At 48.2% G+C, this 14,798-nt stretch overlaps 1 protein-coding gene across 1 annotated transcript in view; it reads left to right on the forward strand.

Moving 5' to 3' along the window:
- Positions 1 to 285: 285 nt before the first annotated feature.
- Positions 286 to 14,798, forward strand: part of LOC140394205 (heparan sulfate glucosamine 3-O-sulfotransferase 4-like) — a 278,726-nt gene continuing 264,213 nt past the window's right edge. Inside the window, exon 1 of the mRNA XM_072481191.1 lies at positions 286 to 1,395. Coding sequence (XP_072337292.1) covers positions 827 to 1,395 — 569 coding nt within the window. The 5' untranslated portion in view covers positions 286 to 826. The remainder of the gene's footprint in view (positions 1,396 to 14,798) is intronic.

The following is a 14,798-nucleotide window of genomic DNA, read 5'->3' on the forward strand; positions in this document are numbered from 1 at the left end:
GGGGGAGGGCAGGGGGAGGGGTCTGGGGGTGGGCATGGGGAGGTGCCTGGGGAGGGTAGGGTAGGGGAGGGGTCTGGGGAGGGCAGGGGAGGGGTCTGGGAGTGGGCAAGGGGGAGGGGTCTGGGGGAGGGCAGGGGGAGGGGTCTGGGGGAGGGCAGGGGGAGGGGTCAGGGGGTGGGCAGGGGGAGGGGTCTGGGAGTGGGCATGGGGAGGTGTCTGGGGGAGGGGTCTGGAGGTGGGCAGGGGGAGGGCTGCCAGGCTACACTGCACTTTGCTGGAGAGTGCTGCTGACGGGGAGCTGCAGCCGCCGCTCACCTGCCCTGTGGGTGCTGAGGGGACTGAGCGCTCGGGCACTGCTGAGTGAGCTGGAGGGAAGGATTGGCAGGATTTGCTGGCGATGGTTGTCGCTTTACCGGGGGGCGGGGGGGGGGGGGGGGAGCTGAATGCGGAGCCTTCCTGTCTATGTGATCTGGAGGAGACATCCCCTGTTCAGTGACGGATTGGGGGCTGCTGTTTGCAGATGGACTCTTAGCAATGCAACCGGGGCGAGAACAGTCCGACTCAACACTGCCATTCGTAAGGAAAAAATCTCCAAATCTGGAATAAAGAGCCGGAGGCTGAGAAGGGGACAGGCTCGGGGATGCAATGGACATTTGCTTTGGAGAATTGGTGCGCTCCGGATAGAAGGTGCCTTGCAGTAAAATAAATCGTTGCTCCTTTCGCTTCCATCAGGATTAGATGGGGACAGTTCATTGCAAAGGTTCATGCAACATTTGGAGTGAGAAGATGTCTCTCAACTGTCCTTTGAACAGCATTGCTGTGAGAAATGGCTTTCTGGACCAGCCCATCAGTCCATCCATATAAAGTATCTCAGCGGCTGCTCTTTGCGTTCACTATTTCTCTCTCTCTCACCTATGTCTGCTACACTTTGATGAGTTGCTACACCTCCATCCAATTTCCCTTGCACGACACCAGCTCCCTGTACCAATCCCGGCCGCTGGTCACCGAGCAGAAGCAGGACAGGGTTGGCGAGCGCCCGACCACTGCCAGGGATTGGGTCAGCCCCAGCCCCAGGGGCAGCTCGGAGCCAGCCCCGGGGGAGGTGGCTGGCACGAGCAGCGACTGGAGGGACAGCCCGCCCGAGGTGTACACGGTGCAGAGCTGGCTGGAGAGAGAGGCGCAGGAATCCAGCACCACGGACGAGGAGCTGAGCCGGACTAACAGCACCCCGGACTTCGGGCTGCAGAGGCTGCCCCAGGCGATCATCATCGGGGTGAAGAAGGGGGGCACCCGGGCACTGCTGGAGGCCATCCGGGTGCACCCGGACGTCAGGGCTGTCGGGGTGGAACCGCACTTCTTCGACAGGCACTATGAGAAAGGGCTGGAGTGGTACAGGTAAGGGGCAACTCCGAGGGCACACATTCTGGAGAGGGGGGACCTCAATGAGAGAGAATCGTCCTGATTTCCAGCTCTACCTCCCCCAGAATATATCCATGCTCCATCCCACCGGCGTCTAATGGGTTAAAATGTTTTGGCTCTGCACAGTTGACTTAATTATGTATCAAATCAAGCCCGAAGCTTAATTTAAACGCACTCATACTGCATCCAATACAAATCCTGGTCTCAGTTTTAACACAGTAACATTGGCAATTATGCAATGTGTGTTCCGCTCTGCGCTCAGCAAGTACCGTGCATGTCATGAGCCATAATTCCGAGCCTAATCTGTTAGAGAAACATTACACTCCCCTTTCAATGTGGGGGTGCTGGGGAGATTTCGCCGTGAGTGCAAAGAGACAGTTCGATCCACTTGAAAGGAAATCACCCTTTACTTTCCAGGCATTGGTGAATGAAACAGTACCAAGCCCCATATTGTGGACAGCGGGTGTGTTCAGAGTATGGGGGGTCTGGATTGCCCAGATGGGACGCAGGGGCAGCCAAGGGGGTGATGTCACACACCATCCCGCCCGCATCCATTCCATTGGCAGCTGATGTGTGAGGAACATGCTGCTGTTATTGAAGTTGTTGAAACCCCACTCCAGCACTTTCTTCACTCACTCTGCTTCACAGTCCCGAAAGATCAATGCAAATCCATGTCACTGGCAAGAGAGACGCATTAAGAATAATCTGTGTGCTGGGAGCTTCAAATGTTGTGTATATTGTCAGTGTTGTAATGTCCCCACTTTTATCTAAAGTGGTGTCATATCTTTGCAACTACCCCACCCGCCTTTTCCTCATGTTTAAATTAAAAAAGGGAGCTTGAGGGAATTGACACCTATCGGGCCCTTCCTGGTCGCCAGAGGAGATGCCTCTTATTGATGAGAAAGATCAACATCACTCTCTTAGTATTTAAACCAAATGGTTGTGAAATTTCAAGCAGACATTTTCCCCGTTCATTTTTTTTCAAATATATCATTTATATGGTGGAAAAATTTTCCTTTTTTTTACTGCGTTGGGAGGGAAGCAGCATATCATGAGTTTTGCATTGTTAACATAATCTATCAAAGGACACATGTATGTATGGGAAGACTAGAAACGCTAAGCTTCTCCTTCGAACACAAGCTTCATGGAAGATTTGATTAAAGTGTCTTAAATTTTGAAAGGTTTTAATATAAATAGGGACTGTTTCCAGTGACAGGAGAACGGGTAACTGGCGGACACTGATGTAAGATAATTGGAAGAATAATCTGTAGGGAAATGGGAAGAAGTTTTGAAGGCAGCAAATGGTAATGATCTGGAATGCTGGGCTTGAAAGTGTGAAAACAGATTCAACAGTAGCTTTCAAAAGGGAATAGAATCAATACTAAAAGGCAAGGACCGGAATTCTCCAGCCGTTTATACAGCACATCCCCGTCCGCAGGTTTCCCAGCGGCGCGAGGTGGCTTCAGTGGGAATTCCCATTGACAATGGTGGGATCAGAGAGTCCCGCAACCAGCAAACAGCGCGCCTCCGAGAAACACGCAGCTGGGAGGCCAGAGAATCTCGCCCAACTTTCAGAGGGTTTTGCAGAATCGGCAGGGCAATGGGGCTAATTGACTGCTCTTTCACAGTAGGCCTCGTTCTACACTGGATGGTTCGATGACCAGAGACCTGCAAATTCCGTCCCCACTCCTTTTAGTTTCTTCGATCCTGCACAATACGGTCTGCATCCTGCCAAATGAGGAAGAGATATGTTCCCAGGCCTCTGTTTGAATGCAGAACGTGCCCTCGCAAACCCTGCATGTGAAGGAGTGAAGTTATACCCATCTTCACTTTAAGACAGCGTTGTGATCCCAGCTTCTGACCTGTGACACTCGAAAGCCATAATCATCCCACATCCCTGGGATCGACCTCATAGTCAGTGCCTTAACTTGGGTTTAATTTATTTTATTCTTTCCTGGGATGTGGGTATCACTGGCAAGGGCAGCATTTGTTACCCATCTCAAATTGCCCATGGGTGGCTTACTAGGCCATTTCATAGGGCAGTTAAAAGAGTCGACTATGTAGGCCAGACCAGACAAGAGTGAGAGATTTCCTCCCATCATGGACATTGGTGAACCAGTTTTCCCAGTCACCATTACCTAGTCTAGCTTTCACTTCCAGAATTATCAATTGAATTTAAATTCCACGATGGGATTCGAACCCATGTCCCCCAGAGCATTTCCTGGGCTTCTGTAGTGCTAGTTCAGTAACATTACCACCAAACTTCCATTTTTCCCATGGTTTGGCTCCACATGTCTGGGGTCCAACATATGCCTTACTGAAACTAAGAGTGAGAGATAAAACAGAAGAGAGTCAGAGAGTGGGGGAGGGGGTTTTTGAGACAGAAAATAATGGAATAGGCAGATAGACAGAGATTAAGAGAAAAAGGAGGGAGCTCTCACAGAGAATAGAGAGGGATAGAGATTTTTAAATTCTCATTGTTTTCAATTAGTCCGATTGCTTTACTGCTCCACATCACAGTAACCTCCTTCAGGCCAACATCTGCCCAAGATCTTTGCATTCCTCCAACTCTGGCTTCTTGCTCAATGCCCCATATCCTTCACCCCACCATTGGAGTCTGTCAAGGTCGAAGTTTGGGACATCCCGCATAATTCTCTCTGATTCTCCCTCTTCCTTTAAGATGATGCTTAAAACCTACTTATTTGACTAAGCTTTTGATCACTTGTCCTAAGTGGTTTAGGGTCATGTTTTATCCGATAAGCACTGTGGGATATTTTACTGCATTATTGGTGCTATATAATTACAATTGTGATTGTTCCAATTGATGGGTTGGTTTGATCCTTCCTGATCTCTTGAGTGGTCAGGTTACCCTTCCTGACTCTTAGACTGTGATTTCATTCAGCTATCCAGATACCTATGGTCCAGAAAAACAAGACATAACTATCACCATCAGTCACTCATCCTCCAGCTTCTGGATTGGTGAATCACTATGAAAAGAGAGAAGATTCAGATAATTTATTGACTGAAAGTGCTGTGAGATATTTCAAGGGCGTGAAAGGCACTTTTTATTGTTATTAGGAAGTCCACAGCAAACAGTAATAGAAAACTATGATAGCTTTCAGACACATAGAAAATGCAACTTGTTGTCATGGTGACTTGGGCCTAGTTGCGAGGTCATTGCAAGCTCTGGTTAAAGGAAAACAGTATCATTCAAGAGATCACAAAAATAGAACTTTCTAGAAATAACTCACCCCTTATTCTGTCCGTCATGTTTCTTTCACGTGTTTATTGTGGTTGATAGCTGTAAGGGCATGGATGGGCAAAATGAAAATATCTTCTCTTGACTAGCACTGTACGGTAGCTGGAATGGCACATCATGAGAGACAGGTCACTGAATCTCTCTCTTCCCATTTTATATTTAATTATGTGCTTAATTAACTCATTTTGGAGAAACAGTGTAGAGAGAGGTTACTTGAGCAATTTAAGCAAGTCTCAAAAGATTTTTTAAAAACCAAAAAACATAAGTGAAGAATTCAAGCTCTAAAGGTGAAGAGCAAGATTCAATATTTAATGACCGCTACTAAATCCCCTTAGCTGTCTTTGATCAAGTGGCAACAGTTTTAGCATCTCAAATCTCTTCAGTGCTGCTGCATAACAAGAATATTCCATCTCTGGTGTACGGTTTCCATGGCTTTAATGGACGTCAGTTGGCTATAGAGCAGTGAACTTCAGGTAAGTCTCAGCTGAAGAGCACATTTGAGGCACAGTTGCATGCTGGTATTTGGGGTGCCAGGCTCGCCGGAGCTACAGACGGGCGTGAGGGTCGATGTACTGGCCTTCGCCTTGTTGATTGCCTGGAGGTGAGTACTGCTCGGGTGGAGGCCTCTGTCTCCGCCCAGTGTGGCTGGGGGATCTGATGGAGTCCCTATACCTTGAGAAAGTCAAGTACATTGTGAGGGGGGCAATTGAGGAGATGGCAGCCGTTTATTGTGTACTTCAAGGAATTGGTCACCATTAGTTGCTGAGGGGAGGGAGGGAGTGATGGGAAGGTGGGAGGAGTTGGGCTGTGTATGGGGTTAGTTTATGTTTTGGGAGTTTTATGTGTGTATCTTATTCTTTTCTGTTATTTTGTGTTATGTAAAGTGAGAATTTGAAAAAAATATTAAATTAAATAATGCTGATCAAATGTGTTTGGTTATAACACATCACAGGAGCCACAGGTTGTTCAGGGAATATTACATTTTCCATTTTCTACTTTCTCTTTTTAATTTTCATCACTCCCTTCACAGTCAGCATTGGATGTGACCTTTGTAAGTCTTATTTTCTCCTGCAGCTATGGAGGTGGAACAAGCCCAGAAACCACAGTGGTTGCAAAAGTCCTCTATTGATGCTCCACGTACTATGGTTTAAATTGCGGAATGTCTCTACCATTCCGAATACTGGGATAGCGACACTGACCTTGTGAGAGAATGGGCAGAATTATCAGCCTGGTCCATAAAGCGGAGGACAGGATCCACAGGCAGGAGAATTGATTGACTCAGTGAGCCCTCATTTTAGTTTTCAAAATTAGATTGTATTGGGCATGGAAGGCTGAGGGAGAGAAAGAATACCATGGGTGGGATTATGGGCTGACACCGGAGTCGGGAAACGCGATTGGGCGAAGAATCGGTTTTGACACCGGAATCGTGGCAGGCGCCGCTTTCAGGCCGAATTGCAATTCCCGGTGCCTCAAAGGCGACGTCAACGTGTTTCAATCCACACGCTCAGTAAACACCGTTGGCATGTCATTAGTAGGCCTCAGCCAGTATTCTCCGGGGCCTCCGCGATTCACTGCCTCCACTGGGGGATATTCCCGACGGCAAGGTTCACTTGCGCTTTTAAAAATGGTGAAAGTGGTACAGTGACTGGTGAGGGAGAGAGAGGAGGCTGATGAGGGGGTGACAGGGGGAAGGGCCTTAGGGCTGGGGTGATCCTTCATGGGACTGGAATGGTGCCCAGGCACGGACTGCCATTGCCGCGACCGGCAAGTGCATCCATGCCATCATGGGGGCCCGATAGTCTCGTCAGTACAATACATCCATTTCAATATGGACCGAGCTCATCAGGATGCCTGGGTTGCGGGATTCACCTCCATCGGCGGGATGCCAGGGGGTGAACGACAGGATGCACGTCTCCCTACAAGCAGCTGCAGATGACAAGCCGCTCTACACAAACCAAAAGGGGTTCCACTCTATGAACATTCAGCTGGTGTGTGACCATCAAAGGGACACCATGCACGTCAGCACCCAAAACCCATGCAGTGTGTAGCTCATCCTGGCACACCCGATGATTCATGCCTGGGGTTTGGCTCCTAGGCAACAGGGGTTATCCACTGCGGTCATGGCTGATGATGCCTATCTGGAGGCCACACACCAATGTGGAGACCCGCTACAATGATGCCCATGCCGTGTGCGACCAGGTTCATGATCGAGCAATGCTTCAGAGAGGTGCACAGCAAATGCTGGAAATACGCAGCAGGTTTGGCAGCATCTGTGGAGAGAGACAGAGTTAATGTTTTCAAATCTGTGATGTTGGGTTGGATTCTCCGTTTCAGCAGCTAAGTGCCAGCGCCAGCGGTGCATGTGTGGTCTTTTACAACCAAAAAATCTGCGCCGACCCCTCACCGATTCCGGGACCAGTGAGGGGCTGACGCAGGCGCCAGGTGAAACCCCCGCTCCCGCGCTGAAAACGGCTGGAGAATGGGCAGCTTCCTGGCCGCGCAAGTGTACAGCTGATGATCTGCAGCGGTCATGCCATACAACATGGCGCCGGCCGTACGCCGACCCGACCCGCCATCCGTGACCCCACAGCCCACCACCTGACCACCCCCCCAATCGTCCGCCCAGCCCTCTTGGAAGCCCCCCCAGCCAGCGGCACAGATGCTGGCCGAGTGTGTCGGCGCTGGACAGTCCGTCCCGCACGGCTGAGACCATCCATGTCCAGTGCCGTCGGAACTCGGCCCATCGAGGACGGAGCATTGCGGGAGCCGATGGTGTGCTAACGGCGTTGCAATGGCGTGCGGCGCGTGACGCAAAGAAACCATTTGCGAGGGGGCGGAGCATGGCTGACCGTCGTCAAACCGGCGCCGGCCCCGATTTCAGCGTCGGAGCCCATTCCCCGCCTGATCGTCGGGCAACGGAGAATCCCGCCCGTTAACTCTGTTTCTCTCTCCACAGATGCTGCCAGACTTGATGAATATGTCTAGCATTTTCAGATATTCAGAGTCCGGAGTCTTTTGTTTCTGTGTAAGTTCCAGAGGAGAACTGACCACAGAGGTATTGATGAACGAAAGAGAGACAAAGGGTGGTTATGGAGAATGTGACGTTGCAACAAAAACAAAAAATGCTGGAAATTCTCTGCAGGTCAGGCAGCACCTATAGAGAGGAACAGAGTTATCATTTCTGGTCAATGACCTTTCATGAGAATCTTGTTCTCTCCACAGATGCTGCCTAGCCTGCGGAGCATTTCCAGCTGTTTTTCTTTCTTATTCAGATTTCCAACATCCAGTATTTTGCTTTTGTATTGGTGTCATGTTGCAAGTTGGGTATGGAAGACAATGACCTGTCAGGTGTCACACTGCTCTTCTATTTCTGTTTCCACAGTGTTTTATTGAATTCAACCCAAAATGTGCAAAACTTTGAGGGATCACCTTACATTCACTTAACTAAAGGTGGCATTCATGCATTGCAGAGCTTGCTGCCTCTATGCATTTCTTATTATGTGCTTCGCTCCACATACTCAATAGTCACACAGAAATCCAGCAGCTGTTAGTCATTTGCATTCAGAAGATCAGACAACGGTGAATCACTTCTAATGCTCATGTACTCACGGGGTAAATTCACTCCAACCAATGGGCAACAAGCAAAGGGACGGCAGATTGGAGATAGAGTTTCAATAATTTTTGACCCAGATCCCTTTTGAGCCCAGCTTCACAATGGGTACTTAAGATTGGTGACTTTACTGTTACAGATTTATAAGTTAAATATTTATTAGGTTATTGTCAAGATTTGAAAACTGGTCCTTCGGTGTTTAAACATTGCACATCTCATAGTCATCTGCATAGAATTTAAAATTATATTGACTGTATCTACTGAAGTTAATCCAGCTCCCTCACACTGTCACTCAGTAACTTCACTCCATCTCAAGCGCCTTGTGCTGACTGTATCATTCCTAATCTTTAATAAGCATTCTCACACTGCCTTGTTTCATTGCATGTTTGAAATAGCTTTCATTTTGCTGCTATTTGGTATATAAGGCACATATGGGCCTGGGAATTACGAATACGTTCTGTACTTACATAAACAGAGAGATTTTAATGTCAGACATTTGAAATATGTAATAGAATACGTTTGTTCTCTGCACAAGCCAAATAAGGATCTGAGGATCCCGCTTTAGAGTCTAGTCACTGTTGAATGATGCTGGTGTGGCCATTTTCCATGTTGTATGGATGCGCTTTAACATTCTTGCTAATAGACTGTCTTCAGCAGTCGATGGTGAGATGGTTGGACACTGGCCTTTTGGCTCAAGCCCGGCCCAGTGTAACAAATGAAAGTCTCCTCCATCTGCTTGCAGTGAGGAGCTACAGTCAGGTGATTTTGTATCAAATTCCCCCCAGTTCCGAATTAAAAAAAAAAAATCCGTTGATATGACATGGGTGTCACTGTCTAGGCCAGCATTTATTGTCCATCCCTAATTTCCCTTGAGAAGGTGCTGCCAACTGTCACAAAATTGTCACAGTCAATCAAGAGAAACGGCATGTTGGCTGGTGTGGAAAATGGGCGAGTGAGACACTTCATGGGGCCAGTGTCTAATTTTGGTCAGCACCTCCTGCTGGTGAGGACAAAGAATAACACAACAAGCGTGATACAACAAGAGTGACGACCACAACATTAAACTGTATCTTCAGTGGCCTCAGAACTAATGTGAATCATTCACCGCCTCCCTTCACCCTCATTTAATGCCAGATTCAAAGAAAAATATAACACATGCAACAGAGATAGATTATGGTGCGAAAAATCACTGAAACCTCACTTAGCATAACACTGAAAATCTGATTAAACATTCATCTAATGCCAGTTAACACCAACTGGTGCAGCCAAAGCTTTTGGCACCTTGATGCCTTCAACCTGTTCTAATTAAGTCAGTTAAGCAGCAGGCCTGGCAATGTGCTTAACCTGTGATAGCCCAGAATGGAAACCGTTTCCAACAGTTACTACATTTAAAGCTTTTCTGGAACTCATCAAGGTGAGGAAAGTCAGTGCGGGAGTTGGGAAAGGAGATCAATTGGGGAGTATGGATTGAGGCACTGCGTAGGGTAAACGGGACCTCCCCTTGTGCAAGGATGAGCCTGATACAGTTCAAGGTGGTGCACAGGGTGCATATGACTCAGGTGAGAATGAGTGGGTTCTTTCAGGGGGTAGCAGATGAGTGTGAGAGGTGGGGGCGGGGGCAGCGAATCACGCGCACATGTTTTGGTGTTGCAAAAAATTGGTTACATTTTGGGCGGGAGTGTTCATGGTCTTAGCCAGGATAACGGAGGAGGAGTTGGACCCGGACCCTTTGATGGCGATATTTGGGGTTTCAGAGAGGCTGGAGTTCATGGAGAGGAGGAAGGCCGATGTCTTGGCCTTCGCCTCTCTGATTGCACGGCGGCGGATTTTACTGGAGTGGCAGTCGGCATCGCCACTGGGTGTAGTAGCTTGGTTGGGTGACCTGTACGACTTCCTCCGATTGGAGAAGATAAAGAATGAGTTAAGGGGCCCTGCAGGGGTTTTTGAGAAAAGGTGTTGGATGTTTGTGACCTTGTTTGAGGAGCTGTTCATCGCAGGGTGGGTGGGGGTGGGGGGGGGGGGGGGGGGGGGGTGGAGGGGATGGTGGGGGGGGAGGGGGCGTGAAAATGGGGAAAAATCTGACAAATAGTTGATTGTTGGGAGGTATGTTTCCCGGGGTGTTTATTTGCTGTAACCTGTTTTGATACATGTTTGTAATAAAATACATTTAAAAGAAAGAAAGTCAGTGCTGAGGAATGGAACTCTTTCTATTTCAAGTTCTCAGAGTTGGCATACATAGATACATAGTAGATTGGAGCAGGAGGAGGCCTTTTGGCCCTTCGAGCCTACTCCGCCATTCATCATGATCATGGCTGATCATCCAACTCAATAGCCTAATCCTGCTTTCTCCCCAAAGCCTTTGATCCCATTCTCCCCAAGTGCTCTATCCAGCCGCCTCTTGAATACATTCAAAGTTTTAGCATCAACTACTTCCTATGGTAATGACTTCCACAGACTCACCACTCTTTGTGTGAAGAAATGTCTCCTTATCTCTGTCCAAAATGGTTTACCCTGAATCCTCAGGCTGTGACCCCTGATTCTGGACACACCCATCATTGATAACATCTTCCTTGCATCTACCCTGCATAGTCCTGTTAGAATTTTGTAAGTCTCTATGAGATCCCCCCTCATTCTTCTGAACTCCAGCGAGAACAATCCTAACCTAGTCAATCTCTCCTCATATGACAGTCCCGCCATCCCTGGAATCAGTCTGGTAAACCTTTGCTGCACTCCCTCGAGAGCAAGAACATCCTTCCTCAGAGAAGGCGACCAAAACTGCACACAATACTCCAAGTGTGGCCTCAACAAGGCACTGTACATTTGCAGCAACACATCCCTGCTTCTATACCGTTAGCCTTCTTTACCGCCTGCTGCACCTGCATGCTTACCTTCAGCGAATGGTGCACAAGGACACCCAGGTCCCACTGCACACTCCCCTCTCCCAATTTACAACCATTCAGGTAGTAATCTGCCTTCCTGTTTTTGCTTCCAAAATGAATAACCTCACACTTATCCAAATTATACCGCATCTGCCATTGGTTTGCCCACTCGCCCAACCTGTCCAGATCTTGCTGTAGGATCCCTGCATCCTCGTCACAATTCACCCTCCCACCTAATTTGGTATCATCTGCAAACTTTGAGATGTTACATTTTGTTCCCTCATCCAGATCATTAATATATATTGTGAATAGCTGGGGTCCCATCACCGATCCCTGTGGTACCCCACTAGTTACTGCCTGCCAATTTGAAAAGGACCCATTAATCCCTACTCTTTGTTTCCTCTCTGCCAATCATTTTTCTATCCACCTCTATACATTTCCCCCAATCCCAGATGCTTTAATTTTGCACAATAATCTCTTATGCGGGACTTTGTCAAACGCCTTCTGAAAGTCCAAATATACCACATCGACTGGCTCTCCCTTGTCGACTGTACTGGTTACCTCTTCAAAGAATTCCAACAGATTTGTCAAGCATGATTTTCCATTCATAAATCCATGCTGACTCTGACTGATCCTGCCACTGCTTTCTAAATGTTCCGCGATAAAGTCCTTAATAATGGATTCAGGCATGAAAGGATAGGGTTAGATGATGAGTTAAACTCCCTCTACACTGTCCCCTCAAACAAACTCAATGCAGGTGCAGCACGTTAAATAAATAGTAAAACATTTATACTGTTCATGCAAACGCTCCCAGGGGAGGTGGAGCACAGATTATATACAGAGTAAACCTCCCTCGACACTGTCTCAACAAGCACCCCCAAAAAAGTACTTAACTAATCAATCAATAAAGAAGATGGTAAGATAGACATGGCAGGGCAGATGGTGTGCCAAAACAGCAGTGAATGGGAGCTTCTGGACAGCACAGCAATCTCTGACAACCACATCTACACTGAATGTCTGGGAACGGCAGCTCGGATTTGTTTAGCTGGATTCTGAGCTGCAGACATTGCGGGGCATCAGGGAGAGAGAGAGAGAGAGAGAGTTACCTGGACATGTTCCAGAAGGCAGTCACACTGCTTAGGTTAAGTGAATTGGTCAATGATAAAGGACAGGAGGATGTGACTGCAAGTCAGGCTGGTTGTTGCACCCAAAAGTTACACCTTTGTTCAAGAAAGATTAAAAATAAACTACAGCCTGGTTAGTGTAACCTTGTGGTGAGAAAGTTTTTGTAAAGGAAGGGCGGCAGGGTGGAGCAGTGGTTAGAACAGTGGTCAGCAGCCTATGGCGCTGAGGACCCGGGTTTGATCCCAGCCCCGGGTCACTGACCTTGTGGAGTTTGCACATTCTCCCTGTGGCTGCGTGGGTCTCACCCCACAACCCAAAGACGTGCAGGGTAGGTGGATTGGCCACCTCAATTGCCCCTTAATTGAAAAAAAATAATTGGGCACTCAAAATTTATTTAAAAAAGGATACTTTGGGGGGAAAAAAGTAACAGTCACTTAAATTAGGCATTGTCAAACCCGGGGGTGCGACCAGCTGGTGGGTCGCGGGCGGGTGTCAGGAGGGTCACGGAGCCGTTCGTCGCGGAGCTCCCGATTGCACAAATCTGCACGCAACACCCGCAGCAGCTGGCTGTTAATAACGCCGGCTGCAAGCGGCCTTCAAAGTGGCCGCAAACGTGAATAAAACGATGATCGGGCATGCATGCACAGTGCGGCCACTTTGTTTTGAAACGGTTGCAGCTTTTTGTGTTACAAGTTCGGGGGGGGTTTATTCATTTTAATCATTTATTTTATTCATTTAATTTTTATTTTTTTCATTTATTTTATTCATTTTTTTTTACAAGTTCGGTGGGGGGGGGGGGGATTTATTTCATCAAATCGCACAGGAAGAAAATGCAGAACTTTGGACAGATGGAGACTCCATACTTTCCGACACCGGAAGGCTTCACCTTCATCCAACAGGTTCCATTGGAGGAGCGTATACGAGGGCCGAAGGGACCCAAAACCATTTCCTCCATTTTTGTCAGCAGCAAACAAGGGAAGAGAAAATGGTGGGTCGCGCAGGTCAGCCGGCGTGGGTCGCGAAGGTCGGCCGGCATGGGCTGCGAAGATCGGCCGGTGTGGGTCGCGAAAATCGGCCGGCGTGGGTCCCAAAGGTCGGCCGGGTTGGGTCCTGAAGGTTGGCCGGTTGGTATAAATGGGTCCCCGGAAAAAAAGTTTGAAGAACACTGACTTAAATAAATCTGGATTAATTCAGGAAAGCTAGCATGGATTTTGTCAGGACAAATTGGATTTAACTAATTTGCTTGAGTTTGTTTGATGAGAGAGGGCCGATGATGCTGATGTGGATGATGAGGCATACATGGATTTCTAAAAAGCTTTTGATAAAGTGTCACATAATAGGCATGTCAGCAAAGTTAGAGCTGAATAAAAGGGACAATAGCGGCATGGATACAAAATTAGCTGAGTAACAAGAAACTGAGAGTAGCGATGAATGACTGTCTTTTTGAACTGGAGGAAGGTATACTGTGGGGGTTTCCAGGGTACTGATTTTCATAATTTATAATAATTATTTTTAATAATTGTTTTTATTGGGTTTTAGTTTTTGGCATTTTTGTTGACCTCTGTGGAGTCCCCTCCCCTCCGCTCTGTTGGCTGTTGGCTTCAAGCAGGTCCTGGAACAAGTTAGTGAATGGCTTCCACATCTTGTGGAAGCCCTTTTGCGATCCTCAGGTGGCAAAATTGATTTTCCCCAAGTGGAGAAATTCTGACAGGTCGGACAGCCAGTCTGCAGCTTTGGGTGGTGCTGCTGACCGCCAGCTGAGCACGATTCTCCGGTGGGCGATTAGGGAGGCAAAGGCAAGAGCGTCGGCACCCCTCCCCATAAAGAGTTCTCGCTGTTCTGAGACCCCGAAGACTGCCGCTTTCGGGCAGGGCTCCACCCTCACCCCCACAACCTTGAACATTGCCTCAAAGAAGGCTGTCCAAAATCCAATAAGTCTGGGGCAGGCCCAGAACAGTGGGCGTGGTTGGCCGGGCCTCCCTGGCATCGGTCCAATATGTCCACCACCTCCAGAAAGAACCTGCTCAATCTGGTTCTAGTTAGGTGCATTCTGTGAATACCCTTTAGCTGCACTAGGCTCAGCCTTGCTGAAGACAGAAGTTGATAAATTCTTGATTTCTCGAGGAATTAAGGGCTATGGAGAGAGAGCGGGTAAATGGAGTTGAAATCAGCCATGATTGAATGGTGGAGTGGACTCGATGGGCTGAATGGCCTTACTCCCGCTCCTCTGCCTTATGGTCTTATGGTCTTATATGGAGGTGGAGTTTGCCCTGTTCAGTGCTTCAATCCAGAGTCCCCCCCTACTTCTATCCCAAGTTCTTCCCCCCACTTTTCCCCTGTTTTGTCCAGGGGGGTGAGTGCCTCCTCCAGTGGTTGCCTGTCCAGGTCCCCACAGTCCCTCCCCCCATGTCACCATCGAGGGGTGCGTGCTCCCCCAGTAGAAGACCTCGAATGCTTAGTTGACCTTTTCCGGCATGGCTACCAATCTGCCGTTGTTATCCCAAAA

This window comes from Scyliorhinus torazame, chromosome 17 (genome assembly GCF_047496885.1).
Source record: "Scyliorhinus torazame isolate Kashiwa2021f chromosome 17, sScyTor2.1, whole genome shotgun sequence".
NCBI lineage: Eukaryota > Metazoa > Chordata > Chondrichthyes > Carcharhiniformes > Scyliorhinidae > Scyliorhinus > Scyliorhinus torazame.